At 43.1% G+C, this 15,195-nt stretch overlaps 1 protein-coding gene across 4 annotated transcripts; it reads left to right on the top strand.

The window, feature by feature from the left end:
• The first annotated feature begins 215 nt into the window (after positions 1-215).
• Positions 216-5,696, top strand: LOC100304299 (Sister chromatid cohesion 1 protein 3). 4 transcript variants are annotated; one of them, XM_020545120.3, is made up of 12 exons: positions 297-745; positions 1,493-1,578; positions 1,670-1,754; positions 1,839-1,885; positions 1,999-2,030; positions 2,105-2,172; positions 2,243-2,622; positions 2,713-2,857; positions 3,990-4,132; positions 4,212-4,794; positions 4,870-4,999; positions 5,107-5,654. In XM_020545120.3, the coding sequence occupies exons 2-12, from the start codon at positions 1,572-1,574 to the stop codon at positions 5,206-5,208; spliced, it is 1,722 nt and encodes a 573-aa protein (XP_020400709.1). In that variant the 5' UTR covers positions 297-745; positions 1,493-1,571; the 3' UTR covers positions 5,209-5,654. The 4 variants fall into 4 exon arrangements, with proteins under 4 accessions (XP_008662083.1, XP_035818990.1, XP_020400709.1 ...); XM_008663861.3 differs by having other exon boundaries at positions 216-543; positions 1,493-1,754; positions 5,107-5,696; XM_035963097.1 differs by having other exon boundaries at positions 218-543; positions 1,493-1,754; positions 5,230-5,696.
• The last annotated feature ends 9,499 nt before the right edge of the window (positions 5,697-15,195 follow it).

Genomic DNA, 15,195 nt, shown 5'->3' on the forward strand with positions numbered 1-15,195 from the left:
ATGAGAAGAGACAAGAATGATTAGACTATCTTTAGCAGCTTACCTGTCCTCATATACATATTCAAACTTCACTCTATTAATATTATAATTTACAGTGTAAAATAATGTTTTAGATGACCAGATACGTAAATTGTTAGACATAGTCTTAGGATAATCCATAGCCTGCAAATGTTGTTTGCACACCCATTGCGTCACTACTTCCGAAAACCGCGCGCCAAAAGCTCCCTTCCCGCCTCCTCACCCTTTGGAATTTGGAAACTGCCCTTCCCGGCTTCCCCAAAAAGCATTTCCCCAACAAAAACAAGTTCGCAAACCCAGCACCTCGTATCCTCCCGTCGCCGCCTCGCCTTCCCCTGCGCTACCACCGCCGCTATCTGAACCCCAGCGCCTATCCGGTGAGCCGGAGGGGACCGCCGAGGATGTTTTACTCGCACACGATCCTCGCGCGGAAGAGCCCGCTGGGCACCGTGTGGATCGCCGCCCACCTCGAGCGCAAGATCAAGAAGCCGCAGATCGATGGCATCGACATCCCCACCTACGCAGGTCCGTCGGCTCCGCCCTCGCTTGCCCAAAGGCGCGTTTTTTCTTCTCTCTGTCGTCCGCCGGTAGAAAAAACTGGATCTTTTTCTCCTCCCATTCTTTTTTTTTTGGCGAGGGATTTTTGGAAGCATCTGGTGGAGGGTTAAAGGTGCGGTGTTCCCTGTGGCGCATTCGGTGCAAATGTGATGGAATCATGCGACAGAAGGTCAGTTGCGCGATAATTTGGTCCCCAACCGGCATTCTGCAAGTTAAACGGAGAAGGGGGCTTCTTTGGGTTTTAGTTCAGAACTGCGTATATGATATTCCCAATTAGGGTTCGCTGCCGGTATTTCCGTAGTGATTATGAATTTCCCGTAAGGAACGGTTATTGTCACAGTTTATGCAGAAACGCAAAAGGAAAAAGTACTTTAGCGCATAGGCTGTTTGCGCAGAAGATATGGCTTATTTATGGCCAAATATATGGCCTCAGCGTTGAGCCAGGAATGTACTTGTGAGATTATTTGGCAAACTATTGTGTCTTTTGCCTCATTTATTAGTCCTGGAACAGAACACGTGAAGTTATGCAGTGTTTGAAGTCGGCCGTGTTTGTTTGTAAGAGGTAGATCATCCTTATTTTCATTTAGTTGGACTGACGACTAAGGACAATTGGCAAAATCTTTGTGATTTGGTGAGCCCTAGGTTGGGCGTTTGGAAGAGTGGATGTGATTGAGTGATTTGTCTGTTGTGGTTGCTGCAAGTTAGCACCTCTCATTTCACTCTATTGTTTTGGATTTATTCTATAATGACCATCTCCAGTTCTAATTTCCTTAGAAAAGATGTTTCTTAGTATGTTTTGTATCTATATGTACCCTCTTGATTCTATACTACATTTAGGATTTCTGATGTCTTTTCGCTGTGATTTATTCTGTAAATCCTTCCCTAGTCTTCTAATGAATATCTTTTGCCTTTCCAGAAAGTATAATGTTCCCTGAAGTTCCAATTGCTCTAAGATTATCAGGGCATCTTCTTCTAGGTCTAGTTCGCATTTATTCATGGAAGGTGCAATATCTGTTTCAAGATTGTAATCGAATGCTAACTACAATGAGAACTTCATTCGCTTCTGTCCAAGTCGATCTTCCAATTGATGCAGACTGTGCTCCATTTGAGTCCATTACACTACCATCAACACTAAATCTTGACGCCTTGAACTTGGATGACGCAATTTCTCTGATGGAGTAAGTAATGATGTTCTTCATCATTGTTTTATATCATGCAATGCAAATGCTACCTATGTAATTTTCTTCTTAAACTTTGTGCAGTACGCCAGATAATCATCAGAAGACTCTTGATCAGATTACCTTGCCTGGTAAAGAAAGTTCACGATAGTGAATACTTGTTTATTCTTTTTTGAAGCAACCACCTGAGTCGAACCCCTAACTTAGTTTTTATTTTGATCGATAAACAATGTTCAACCATCAGAAGGAGAATATGTGATGATAGAACTTGATGAGGTATTCATACTATCCTACTGTGTTTTTTCTCTTCTTTTTTTTCTTGTTCATTAATATTTTACTTCACTGTGCAGGATGCCAGAGTAGAGCAATCAGGTCCTGCTCCATCATTACACATGGGACCTACAGCAATCGAGGATGAGTATGTCTCTTTAATATGTTTCCTCTCTTTCCTACTTGTGGATTCATGTCTCCTTTTCAATCATGTTCAGGACGTCCCCTCCATTTCATGATGGTTTTGGAGCTAATAACGATCCTAATGAAGAAGCTCCCATAGATCGTCCCATAGGCAATTCACCAGTGAATTCCAACATAGCAAATCTGACAGATGGAGCACTAGATCCACCTGAAAAAATGCGTGAAGCTCCACATGAGTTTCCTCACCTGAAATTAACAGAGTCCATCCTTGGAAATGATGACCCCATGGATTTGGACCATGATTCTTCACCTTTTGTGCAAAACAAGGCTATCACCCCTCCAGTTATTGATGAAACAACTTCTGCTGGTCGACAAGTACCTGGGAGATCCATTTCCAATTTACGTGCACCAAACACCTTTGATGCTTTTGCAGATGATGCACCCCTAAATTTTGGTTAGTATTTGTCTTGAAACATTACGTACCTGAAGTATTTGTTTGTTTGTCCAACTCTTGACACATTTCTTTTTACTTCTCTGGTTTTAGACATTCAGTTACCTGAATTTCGGCTTGAGCCATCTCCACGTCCAGTACAAGAGAACAAGGATAATAGAAGACCAAAAGCACAAGTTAGCAATAGAAATAGGAAGAGAGGGATGAAATTTGATTACAAAATTGTGCTCTCCAATGAGTAAGTTTTAATTGAGCCTCAACTTTGGCATGCAAGATTCTTTCAATGTGGAATAATTTGGAACAATGATTAATGTGATTTCTATTTTAACAGAAAACAATTGCTTCTTGCAGTTTCAATTGTTTGTGTGAAAGGGCCTCTAGTTGAGTTGGTTAGCTGGTCTGAGTAGCACTTCTTAGGTCTTGATTTCGACTCCCCATGGGAGTGATTTTTAGTTTGGAGTTAGAAAATTTCTCTTGTCTGTTAGATCCATAGTCACAGTTTTCGGATCGATAGGGTCGAGGAACGGGGTCGAGAAACGTGGTATGCTACCTGTGACCCCGCGTTTCCGGGTCGGGGACGACGTTTTCGGGTCGCTGCCACTGTACCCGTTTCTTGTGACTGGTCAGGTCTAAGGGCTGGTTTTGGTCCTGGTTCTAGTTCTCAAATGAGCTACAATACCACTATGTATATGTAGTATAAGGGTTCGATGGTTTTCTTGATCTGCGTAGGTATTCTTAATATAATACCTAGGGACTATCGGACTGTCTTACTCTCTGTAGGTCGAGTTTGCTTAGTTTTAATTGGGTACAGGGTAAAGTCTGTATCAGACTCTCGTCTGTTCTTAATATGATGATACATAACTCTTTTGTGTATTCGAGCAAAAAAGAAGATATACCTATGTTCTTGAAAGTCTGCATGCTAATATCCAGTGCTAGCTTTCTAAAGGCAGGGTCCTGAGTTTTCATAGTCTTTGATGTCCAATGCATTGCATACATGATACTTCATGATACACGGCGCTACCTTCGGGATGCAGTCAAGTCAAGAACAAACAGTGATCAGGCTTCTATTTTTATACATTTACATCTTTATGATTTATCAAGCAAACTTTTATGTTTTATGTTGTTTTGTGGTCTATGGTACATTGGTACATGTAGTTGTTGACACTATTCTACACCTGCATGTAGGGTAGCTATTTTGGTTTGCACAACTCAATACCGGTGAACATTTTAGGATCCATTCCATTACACAAATATATCATTCATATATTTTTACCATATAAAATGGTGCATTTGGTATGATAAATTCCGCATGCTGTAATTTTAATTGAGGTACTCTGATACCTGTGGCAATTCCATCTTTTCTTGCGCAGCTGTATGAGAAAGCAAATTGATGGTGCTGAACTAGATGAGTTGATCTGCAAGAGGAGAAAATTACCCCAGACAGCCCTTGATGTGTGGAGATTCAGCAGAACTAACAGACAGGGCAGCTTCTTGCTTGAACCTCTGCTGCATGGTAAGCTTACACCCTTTGATTTTCTTGGAGGCGTGTAGTTTGTTCAATCTCAAGAAGCCATTTCATTGTTCCTTTTCAGGGACGTGCAGTGATCTTCAAGAAACCTATGAGAGAAACTTCCCTTGTGTCAGTGGCCTTGATGCTGAGTGTAGCAATGTGGCTGGTGTAGCAAATGATGATCCGGATGCATCACTTGAACGGCAGCTAAGCCCAAATGTTCCTAGAACTGCGGAGCTGTCTTACCATGAGCTCACCCCAACGTCTCCAGGAAATGCAGAGGCACAGCCTGAACCACCTCTGCCAACCCTAAAGTCACCAGGAGCTGCAGGTGCAGTGCCAGACGATGATATGTTGCCTGAGTTGCCCCGGTTCTCACCAATAGATGTGCCATCTTCAATAAGAGGAAATGATACTCCTTACAAAACTCCTGGCGGAACTCCATCTTGGCTCGGAGGATCTGCTGTTTCTGAAATACCATCATCTGATGGGAACTATTCATTACCTGGACAAAGTACTCGTGACTCTGATAACATGTCATTCCTTTTTCCAATCAATGAAGATGATGAACACCCAGAGATCCCTGGTCTCATGAGTACACCTGGAGGGGTATCTAGTGTAGCTACTGGAACTACCGGATTAGGAAGCATGTCGGCTAGGACAAGGTAATGAGATGCGTTTCAGCTGATTGTATCTTCTTATTTGAGTGGAAGTTGTGACTTTTCATTCTGGTGTTGTAGGGCTGTTGCACTTTTCTTTAAGGATCATGCGTCTTCACCCTCAGATGATCAGCCTGGAAAATTCAGTTTGAACAAAATTTTGGAAGGGAAAACAAGGAAACAGGCTGCAAGGATGTTCTTTGAGACAACGGTAACATACCTGGCATGCAATTTCTATATTTACATGTTATATCTGCAGTTTGTCTCTCTTTTGTTATTTGGAGCTTTATTTTGAAGATCTATTTGTTTTTCCTATAGGTTCTGAAGAGTTATAATTACATTGATGTGCAACAAGAGGATCCATATGGAGCCATTGAAATTTTAGTTAAACCCTTGCTGTCAGCTGCCAAACTGACATAAGTTACTTGGAATCATCTGCAGGACCTCTTGTCCATCTGCAAAAAGATAGAATCCCCAAAGGCTACCTGAATATTGTTTCCGGGTGATCCTGGAGAAGGGGTCAAATGGGCGTAAACTTCTGTTAAATGTCGGCTAGGGACTAAGTTAGCTTAGTGAATATCAGTGCGAATACTAGTGTGACATCTTATACATGTTTATGTCTATTACTTTTCCTTTTCGTCCATTAAGAAGGTTTTCATGATATTCTGTAATATGACCTGTTTGGTCGCTGCCTAGCTTGCCACATTTTACCTAACTTTTCTGCTTAATGTTAGTTCTTTAATTCGAACGACTAACCTTAGCCAAAGTGTGGCACAGTTAGCCACGAACCAAATAGACCCATAATCCTTCTGTTTGGTTGGCGTGGGCAGCCATGCGACAAATTAAAGCGTATGCTGTTTGGTTCACTTTGGTCATGTTTGGTTCAACTTTTTTCTAACCAGCTTTTATGAGAATCTGCCTGTGGAGAATATATGTATTGTAGCAAGAAGATGAAGTGGACTAAAGTTTTCATGATCTAGAAAGCAATGAATTTTTACTATCATGATGACTCGACCGATTCTGTGTTCATATTGATTTTCGATGGTTTTTATCAAAATGATTTTTATAGAAGCGGACTGAAAAACTAGAGCGTTTGATAGTCCGTAACAGTTTTGGTTGCCAGAAGCTAAAATATCTCAAACAAACAGGACCAAATGTCTGATGTATAGGCTGAGCGGAAGCAAATTGAAGGGTGTGGCTAGGCTCAGGACCTAAGCCAAGGCGCTGCTCATGCAGCTGCACACAAACCAAGACTTTTTTTATGTTTCATTACATCTTCTAGTTAAAAGATCTAGTCACCAAATCGATTTTATATTAGTGTTTTTGGGATTTTTGGAACAAAACTGACCACACATGTTGTATAAGATTTAAAAATTTATTTATGCACTCTTCTCTTAGCACGTTTTAATGCAGACAACTAAACACGAGCCTGTCTTAAATACACAAAATGCAAGTAACTAATTAGAAGCATATGCACAAGTCTAACATGTGCATAAGGAGCAGTTCCTCACGTACGGGCCAGGCTACCACTGTGCAACAACCAGTCACACGGAATATGGCTGGTTCTAATTGGCGCCATCTGATTGTTTGGGTTTAAGTCTTATTAAAACCAACGAATTTCGTCGAAGTACACTTATACAACAGACAACTAGAAACATGACATTTCATCCATCCAATAGATGCCCAAACTGGTTGGGCTTATCGGATGGCCTGTGGTATGGTATGGCTTTAGCTTGGTAGCACTTGTCATCATGTTGTGCTTGGATTGAAGATGTGGCATGACTGTTCCCTTGGGCACGACATGTTTAGAGAATTTAATTTATACTCTATAGGACCGGAGAAGCGACCAAGAGTGGAGGGGTGAATGGGAGCCACTAAAAATTCTCGTCCTGTGAGTACGTGACTTTAATCCGGAAAATCAACCCGTATGACCCTCTAGGGACTTAGAGCAGCAGATCAGAGCGCAACACAAACCAGTGTCGTTTGTATACACCAAAAAAACATAAGAACTGTAAGCCAAACTCTAGAAATTGCCAGAGTTAAAATCACCAGAAAAGTCAGAGCGGCAGTGCCGACCTTAGGTCCGGCAGTGCCAGTCGTTTAGGTCCAGCAGTGCCGGGTACGACAGTGCCTCGCACACAGGCAGCAGTGTCGGGCAAAGAAAAATGCCTAGAACGATCTCAGATTTGACAGACAGTTTGTGCAGGGTGTAAGAAGTTCTCTGGTGGAGTATGAACCCGAACAAACAAAAGATCAAGTCGCAGATCGGAAAACCCGAGAAGGATGGGGTTTTGATGGGGTTTTTTCAAAACGAACTCAAACGAGAATCAACTCAGATCACGACCAAGAACTGCTCCGTGACGGCGTATGCAGTGATCCAAAGAGTATCTCTACCCAAATCAAACTCCAACAGTACCCGTGTCACATGAACTCAAAGTTTATCCACAAATCCATAAGAGAAAGGGAAGGGAGAAACCAAGAACACAAACTTCCGAATTTCAGCAAGTATTCAAAACTGAGATTGAGAAGTGACAAAAACCTGTGGGCTGTACCGACGACCCTTCCTTAGATTAAACTTGAAGAACACAAATACAGTCGAAGTACAAAATCTCTGTGGATCCTTGGCTAAAACTAGAGACGTCTACAAATGGGAAATATGAGTGCTAAAGCCCTAAGCCAAAACAAATGGCAGCCAAGTGATACTAGACTAACCAACCCTCCCCTCTATTTATAGAGGGTTATTATCACTTTCTAAACTACACATATTTACACAGAGCCTATCCACTCCATCAGAGGCTAAATGGACCAACTCCTGGGATTTTGATCTAATGGGCACGTCCTTCACACGGAGTTGCTTCACCTTGACGCACCCTCTGCGATCACGCCACGTGCCGCCACCGGTTCCCTTCGGAACCGTTGTCGCCGAGTTTTGAGGTCCAAACTCAACAAAACCCACCATCCGTAGCGCTGGGTGGTTTTGAGGCCCAAACCACCAAACCCACCGTGAGCATCACACCTCGTGCACGTCCTCCACGACCAGACACGTGTCCCGTCAGTCCTCGACCACGCCGGCAACACGGTCCACTCCACCACATCCTCGCACGAGTGCGTATCCCAGGTGTCAGCCACCATGGCTGGTCACCCCGACTGCTTTGGTCCATCAGTCAAGACCTAGCACTCGCCCTTCACCACTGCGGGTCCATCAGCACGAGCCCGCATGACCTTCACCTCAACCAACAATCACCATCCCTGTGCTTGTCACACCCAGATTTAAGGGCAAACCCGGGCATGAATCAAATGTGTGCTAGGATCAAGTCTCACACATATGATGATTCATGGTACAGAAATGAATGTCACATCTTTACTATATAATAGGAGTTCTGTATAAAATAGCTAAAAAATTACATCACATGACGACAACGATCCTCCACAACCATAGTTGACTAGGAGACAACGACCTAGACCCCTCATAAATTTATCGCGGCATCCTTCATGCTCCTTATCTTGTGGTACCTGTCTTTGACTTGGGGGGGATGTGAGTACAACAAGGGTGAGCTCACATACGTTCATCGCTCAGCAAGTTGTGAGGAATAATGTGCATGTGCTCATTTACGGTGGGGGCACATGTGAAGTGTAAGGCATACCAAGAGAAATTGTTAAGCATTGCTTTTAAAGTTGGTCAAAATTTTATTAGCAGTTACTAAGTATAAGTAGATACCATCCCAAATAAATAAGAGATCAAAATTAATAATAAACCCACGATGCAATGCAAATGACATATTAAGTTTAATTCTGTAAATTAATCAAGCGAGAGTCCTGAGTCGCCCTTGACCGTGAGCACAGTTGATATACCAGTTTTACATTCTGCAGAGGTTGCACTTCTTTACCCACAAGACGTGTTTCCCGTTTAGCTAGAGATAGCTAGACCCTTAGACACTTCCAAGGTGAATGGCTAGGGATCCACTGCGAGGCCTTTACAAAGTTCTACTAGAGGAGAGAACCTGCTACAGATTTCGGGCCGAAGGCGATGTAGGGATCCCTCGTCCAGAAAGCTGAAAACACAGTTCGACCCGAGGACCTCCCTACACCTGTGTAACTCCACCCCACTTGCCCCTTTCGGGAAGGGATTAACTTGCACTAGCTTTCCTAATTATTCATCCATGGGCGTCCCATTCCACCCTTGTGGTAGCACTGTTATCTCAAGTTAAGCTCCATTTTCCAGTTAACACAATAGTCTTACTGTAACACTCCAAAATCATATCTTGGTTAATTAAGAAAAAAATCCCTAAAGATTTAAAACTTCAAGCGTAATATAACGAAGTTATGAATTGAGACTTTCTTCCCTAAAATTTAATAAATAGTAAATATAAAACGTTGGTTATATAAAGATATAATAAATAGAATAGTGAGTTATTCTATATAAATTATTCCTATTGGGTTATATAACTATGTGAATTCCATGCTTATTAAATTTTATGCATACAGATACTTATTTGAGCAAAGTAAATAAGGAGTAAATAAATGTAAAATATTTGCATTCATGTTGGTGTTTTGCATACAAATATAGTTTCAAAATTTAAAATCAGATTTGAATTGGGATAATTAAAATCTGGAAATAAAAAACAGGGAAAAAAGAATAGCAAGTAATAGGCTTACCTATTCAGCCACTTAAGGAACACACCCCACGTGAGTTTTTCCACCTATTTTTTTATTCCACTTGTCGGATCTTGCATCACTGTTACCTATTCTAGATTTGAGTTTGTTAGAGTTCCTAATAGATAGGATATGATTGTAACAAATAAGTACCCAATTAGATCTATCATGTAATATATTTGGTTTCGAGTTTGTTAGAGTTCCTAATATATAGGATATGGTTGTAATAGATAAGTAACATATTAGATCTATCATGTAACCACCCACCTCCCAGCCTATATAAATACATGCCACCATAACACCTCAAGCCATCAATCAAAGACTCATCTCATCCATAGCCTCGCAGCAGCCACCGCTCGCCTGTGGGCCTTCCACCGCGGGCAGGATGCCGCAGCCCCGTTCCGGCGTGAACATGATCACGCGGGGAGAAACAGCCCTGGCCGTCGACCCAGTGATGAGCGCTCACGATCAAATCTCAAATACCCCATTGTGATCGAAAATCGTAGCCGTTGATCTCGGATCTGTTGGCCGAGATTAGACCACGAGATCATTTAATCTCGAGCGTTGATTTTAGATCCGACCGCTGTGATAGAATACCGGTTCAGGTGAGATAATGAGAGCACCTAGAGGGGGGGGGGGTGAATAGGTGATCCTGTAAAATCAAACACTAAATAGCCACAAGACTTAGTTTATTAGAGAGTTAGTGCGACTAAGTAGCTTTGAAGTGAGTTCTTGTGAACACAACAATCACAGAGAAGGTAACACAAGAGACACGTGATTTTTATCCCGTGGTTCGACCAAGTAACACTTGCCTACTTCCACGTTGTGGCGTCTCAATGGACGAGGGTTGCACTCAACCCTTTTCAAGTGATCCGATGATCAACTTAAATACCACGGTCTTTTCCTTTAGAGTCTTTTCCCATATGCGAGGAATCTCCACAGTTTGGAGTCTCTTTCCCTTACAATAGAGATCACAAAGAAAGCACAGAGTAAGGTTGGGGAGAGCAACACACGTAAGACTCCAATCCGCAGCACAACCACGCACACAAATCACGACTTGATCTCGAAACACAACACACAGAGTTTGCAACTCAAATGGAGCTCAAATCACTAACACAGAGAATCAAATGCGTGGAGTCGAAGTCTGGGAGTCTTAGAATGTTTCTTGAAAGCTTGGTGTAGTGCTCCATGCGCCAGGGGTCCCTTTTATAGCCCCAAGGCAGCTAGGAGCCGTTGGAGATCAATTTGGAAGTCCATTCTTGCCTTCTGTCGAGTGGTGCACCGGACAGTCCGGTGCACCACCGGACAGCCACTGTTCATGTCCAGTGCGCGATCTCCTTCCATATCGGGCGCATCCGACCGTTGCTCCTCCGAGCCCGTTGGCGCACCGGACACTGTCCGGTGCACACCGGACAGTTTGGTGTGCCCAACTGACCGTTGGAGCAAGACACGCGTCACCCGCAGATTGCGCAGCCGACCGTTGGCCGCGAGCAAAGTTGGCTCACCGGACAGTCCGATGCACATCGGACGGTCCGACGAATTATAGCCACGTCGCCCTTATCTTTTCCCGAGAGCGCCCAGTTGACGCCGAGCCAGCCTGGCGCACCGGACACTGTCCGGTGCACCAACAGACAGTCCGGTGTGCCAGGCCGAGCAGACATTTGGTTGTTCACAGCCAAATCTTTTCCAATGCATTTCTTCTTTTGTTGGCCCTATTTCTAGCACTTAGACAAACACATTAGTATATAAAGTAATATACTAAGTCTAGAAACATACCTTGTACTTTGATTTGCACTTTTCACACATTTAGCACATAAGGACTTAGTTAATATGTGTTGGGCATCTAATCACCAAAATACTTATAGAAATTGCCCAAGGGCACATTTCCCTTTCAATCTCCCCCTTTTTGGTGATTTATGCCAACACATCAAAAAGCAATAAAAGAAGTGCAATATCAATGCAATTGACGACCAAATTGTTTTTGCTTATGATTCGACATATTTGGATCACTCTTTGCCACCACTTGGTTTGTTTTTTGCAAATCAAATTCTTTTTCCTGTCTCTAAGTCAAATGCACTTGTTTGGGCAAATAGAGAGATGTCCCAAGAGCGAAATTGATCAAGTGCCAAAAACTCCCCCTTTTTCCCATAATCAAAATTCTCCCCCACAAGAGACCAAATTTTGTAATAAGAGTATTTTGGACAAATCAAAAATTGTAACTCTATTATTTTCAAAATTCTCAAGTGGTTGGCTGATTCATTTGCTTTGGCCTTAATTTCCCCCCCTTTTGCATTAAGCACCAAAATGAGATCATTCTTGGCCCTTTAACCCCATTGCCTCACTAAAAATGTCAACTAAGAGCAAAAAGGCAATGAGTGCAACAGTATGAACTTGGAATTAAATACACTAATACCGGAGTGCAGTGGAAGTCTTTGCGTCATCCAAGTTCAGTTTCCCTTTCAATGTACCTTTGAGACTACATCAGGTGTACTTAAACAAACATGTTAGTCTCAAAGGGTCAAGTTGTAGCACATCTCCCCCTAAATATGTGCACCATTTGTATATGGACTTGTGAGGTCCGGGGAGGACTTGTACAACTTGAGCACCATAAATATACAACGAATAATGTAAATGCTCAAAGTAACATGATCAAAGGCATAAAACACATGTATGCTATAGATCAATCCAAGTTACGCGAATCTAAGACATTTAGCTCACTACGCAACCTGCAAAATGTTTTCTCATCCAACGGCTTGGTGAAGATATCGGCTAGCTGGTTCTCGGTGCTAATATGATAAATATCGATATCTCCCTTTTGCTGATGATCCCTCAGGAAGTGATGTCGGATGTCTATGTGCTTAGTGCGGCTGTGTTCAACAGGATTATCCGCTAAGCGGATTGCACTCTCATTGTCACATATGAGTGGGACTTTGCTCAGATTGTAGCCAATGTCCCGGAGGGTTTGCCTCATCCAAAGTAGTTGCACGCAACACTGTCCTGCGGCAACATACTTGGCCTCAACGGTGGATAGGGCAACGAATGTCTGTTTCTTGGAACTCCAAGACACCAGGGACCGTCCTAGAAATTGGCATGTCCCTGATGTACTCTTCCTATCAACCTTGCACCCGACATAATCAGAGTCTGCGTATCCAATTAAGTCAAAGGTAGACCCCTTTGGATACAAGATCCCGAAGCACGACATAGCAACCAAATATCGAAGAATTCGCTTAACGACCACAAGGTGACACTCCTTGGGGTCGGATTGATATCTAGCACACATGCATACACTAAGCATAATGTCTGGTCTACTAGCACAAAGATAGAGTAGTGAACCTATCATTGACCGGTATGCCTTTTGATCAATGGACTTACCTCCTTTGTTGAGGTCAACATGCCCGTCGGTTCCCATCGGTGTCTTTGCGGGCTTGGCGTCCTTCATCCCAAACCTCTTGAGAAGATCCTGAGTGTACTTCGTTTGAGAGATGAAAGTGCCATCCTTGAGTTGCTTCACTTGGAACCCAAGGAAGTATGTCAACTCGCCCATCATCGACATTTCGAATTTTTGCATCATCACCCTGCTAAACTCCTCACAAGACTTTTGGTTAGTAGAACCAAATATTATGTCATCGACATAAATTTGGCACACAAAGAGATCACCATCACAAGTCTTGGTAAAAAGAGTGGGATCAGCTTTCCCATCCTTGAAAGCATTAGTAATTAAGAAATCTCTAAGGCATTCATACCATGCTCTTGGGGCTTGCTTAAGTCCATAGAGCGCCTTAGAGAGCTTATACACGTGGTCGGGATACCTGTCATCCTCAAAGCCAGGGGGTTGTTCCACGTATACCTCCTCCTTGATTGGCCCATTTAGGAAAGCGCTCTTCACGTCCATTTGAAACAGCCTAAAAGAGTGGTGAGCGGCATAAGCTAATAATATTCGAATTGACTTTAGCCTAGCCACAGGAGCAAAAGTCTCCTCGAAATCCAAACCTACGACTTGGGCATAACCTTTTTCCACAAGTCGAGCCTTGTTTCTTGTCACCACCCCATGCTCGTCTTGCGTGTTGCGGAACACCCACTTGGTGCCCACAATGTTTTGCGTTGGACGTGGCACCAGGCTCCAGACTTCATTTCTCTTGAAGTTGTTGAGCTCTTCCTGCATGGCTAACACCCAGTCCGGATCCTGCAAGGCCTCTTCTACCCTGAAAGGCTCAATAGAAGAGACAAACGAGTAATGCTCACAAAAATTAGCTAAACGTGAGCGAGTAGTTACTCCCTTGCTGATATCACCCAGAATTTAATCGACGGGGTGATGTCTTTGGATCGATGCTCAGACTTGAGTTGAAGGGGCCCGAGGTGCTTCTTCCTCCATCATTAGATCTTCCTGTGCTCCCCCTTGATCCTTCCCTTCTTCTTGAAGTACTTGGTCATCTTCATGAGTTGGGGGATGCACCGTTGTAGAGGAAGATGGTTGATCTTGCTCCTGTGATCGCACATCACCTATCGCCATTGTGCGCATTGCGACCGTCAGAACTTCATCCTCATCTATGTCATCAAGATCAACTTGCTCTCTTGGAGAGCCATTAGTCTCATCAAATACAATGTCGCTAGAGACTTCAACTAATCCTGATGATTTGTTGAAGACCCTATACACCTTTGTATTTGAGTCATACGCTAGTAAAAACCCTTCTACTGCCTTGGGAGCAAATTTAGAGTGTCTACCTTTCTTCACTAGAATGTAGCATTTTCTCCCAAATACACGAAAGTAAGAGACATTGGGTTTGTTACCAGTAAGGAGTTCGTAGGAGGTCTTTTTGAGGAGGCGATGCAGATAGAGCCGATTTATGGCGTGGCAGGCTGTGTTCACAGCTTCCGACCAAAACTGCTCAGACATCTTGTACTCTCCAAGCATTGTTCTCGCCATGTCAATCAGCGTCCTGTTCTTCCTGTCTACCACACCATTTTGCTGTGGTGTGTAGGGAGCGGAGAACTCGTGCTTGATGCCTTCCTCCTCATGAAACTCTTGGACTTGTAGATTCTTGAACTCGGACCCGTTGTCGCTCCTTATCTTTTTCACCTTTAGCTCAAATTCATTTTGAGCCCTCCTTAGAAAGCGCTTTAGGGTCCCTTGAGTTTCTGATTTGTCCTGCAAAAAGAACACCCAAGTGAAGCGGGAAAAATCATCAATAATTACAAGACCATACTTACTTCCCCCGATGCTTAGATAGGCAACGGGTTCGAAGAGATCCATATGAAGGAGCTCCAGTGGTCTTGATGTTGTCATCACATTCTTGCCGTGATGAGTGCTTCCCACCTGTTTCCCTGCCTGACAAGCTGTACAAGGTCTGTCTTTCTCAAAACAGACATCGGTTAGTCCTAACACATGATCTTCCTTTAGAAGTTTATGAAGGTTCTTAATCCCAACATGTGCTAGACGACGATGCCAAAGCTAGCCCACATTAGTCTTAGCTATTAAGCATGCATCTAGATCAGCGTCCTCTTTCGAAAAATCAACTAAGTAGAGTTTGTCGTCTAATACACCCTTAAAAGCTAATGAACCATCACTCCTTCTAAAGACAGATACATCAACGTTTGTAAATAGACAATTGTAACCCATGTGACACAATTGACTTACAAATAGAAGGTTGTACCCAAGCGACTCTACTAGAAATACATTCGATATTGAGAGCTCGTTAGTGATGGCAATCCTGCCCAAGCCTTTGACCTTGCCTTGGTTCCCATCTCCAAAGATGA

Source organism: Zea mays, chromosome 10, assembly GCF_902167145.1.
Source record: "Zea mays cultivar B73 chromosome 10, Zm-B73-REFERENCE-NAM-5.0, whole genome shotgun sequence".
Taxonomy (NCBI): Eukaryota; Viridiplantae; Streptophyta; class Magnoliopsida; order Poales; family Poaceae; genus Zea; species Zea mays.